General features: G+C 46.4%; 1 protein-coding gene across 1 annotated transcript; it reads left to right on the plus strand.

Moving 5' to 3' along the window:
* Positions 1 to 824: 824 nt before the first annotated feature.
* Positions 825 to 1,199, plus strand: LOC127011658 (uncharacterized). Its single transcript, XM_050889666.1, has one exon. The coding sequence runs from the start codon at positions 825 to 827 to the stop codon at positions 1,197 to 1,199; it is 375 nt and encodes a 124-aa protein (XP_050745623.1).
* The last annotated feature ends 406 nt before the right edge of the window (positions 1,200 to 1,605 follow it).

The raw sequence follows: 1,605 nt of genomic DNA on the forward strand, positions 1-1,605 counted from the left end.
GGAGGAGTTATACTCAACCGGCGTTTCCATCGGTATGTCTTCGTGGCCGATATAACGAAAATGTATCGCTGCATAGATATGCATGGAGAAGATGCCCAGTATCAGCGAATTTTCTGGCGCGATGAAAAGGGACTCATCAAGGAATATTTTTTGACTACAGTAACGTTTGGCACTGCCTCGGCACCCTTCACGGCGATTCGAGTCATACATCAGATTGCGTCCGACGACCGCGAACGCTATCCTCTGGCCGAGCATGTCCTTAAAAAGGAAATCTATTTGGACGATATTCAAACCGGACACGAGACCATCGACGGAGCTGCAATCAGCAGGCATGGAGCTCAAGAAGTGGGCATCCAACCATCCAGATATCTTAGAAAGCATCCCAACTACAGATCTCTCTAACAGTAGCATTTTGCAGATAGACAATAAGGACTCCATTAAATCTTTAGGGTTGTATGGTTTGGCATCCAAACAAAGATGGTTTTGGTTTTAATCTTAAGTTTTCTCTCAATCCTATATTCACCAAACGTTCTATACTATCCACAGTAGCACGCTTATTCGATCCGTTGGGATACCTGGCACCAGTGATCATCGCTGCGAAAATCCTGTTGAAGGAAGTTTGGAGTTTTCGTATCGAGCGCACGAATGAGCCCCCCGCATCATTAGATTGCGACGAACCATTGCCAGATCAACTCGCCGAGCGGTGGCGACAGCTCATTCAAGAGCTCCCCGACATTGAAGAGATCCACATCCCTCGGTGGTTAGGCTTCGATTTAAGGCATGTCTCGACGTTGCAACTACACATGTTTTGTGATGGATAAGCCATGGCGTATGCAGCATGCGCTTATCTTCGAGCTAGTTGTACGGATGGTTCCGTGCAGGTTAACTTATTAGCCGCCCGCAGTCGAGTCACACCTGTTAAGCCGCTAACAATTCCGAGAGTTGAGTTATCCGGAGCCCTGCTGTGTACACAATTAGCCGATTGGATTGTCAATCAACTTCAAGCATCACATCACACCATATCCGTACACTACTGGTCGGATGCAATGATAGTGCTGTATTGGATCAACGGCTTTGTTCGCACTGGTGCGGATGGTTTAACAAGAAGTCTATTCGGAAGAATTATCAAGACTACGATCCAACAAATTTCTATCCAAACACAACAAACTCAGCCAGCTATCACCGTTTCTCGACGATGAGGGGCTCATGAGAGTTAAAGGCAGACTTAAGATTGCTTTGCAGCTCTCCATGTCTCAACGCACACCAATAATCCTTCCAAAGTCTCACCACCTGACGATTTTGGTTATAAGGAACGCTCATCACAACACCTTACATGGCGGTGTGCAACTAACTTTAGCTATAATTTATCAAGTTTTCTGGATCGTCAACGGTAAACAGGCAGTAAAAAGGATTCCGCGACAGAGTGAAAGTGTGTTTCAGTGTGTTTCAAACACCGGCCGTCACCATCAAGCCAACTGATGGGAGATTTACCACCGCACCGTGTGAATCCGCCCAAACGGGCGTTGGAAGCAACTGGAGTTGATTACACTGGTGCGATTCAGATAAAGTCATCCAGATTCTGAGGTCACACTTGCTATAAAGCAT

Source organism: Drosophila biarmipes, unplaced genomic scaffold (genome assembly GCF_025231255.1).
Source record: "Drosophila biarmipes strain raj3 unplaced genomic scaffold, RU_DBia_V1.1 ptg000004l, whole genome shotgun sequence".
NCBI lineage: Eukaryota > Metazoa > Arthropoda > Insecta > Diptera > Drosophilidae > Drosophila > Drosophila biarmipes.

Coding starts and splice junctions, on each gene's coding strand:
- LOC127011658 (XM_050889666.1), top strand. CDS start 825: ATGGCGTATGCAGCATGCGCTTATCTTCGAGCTAGTTGTACGGATGGT.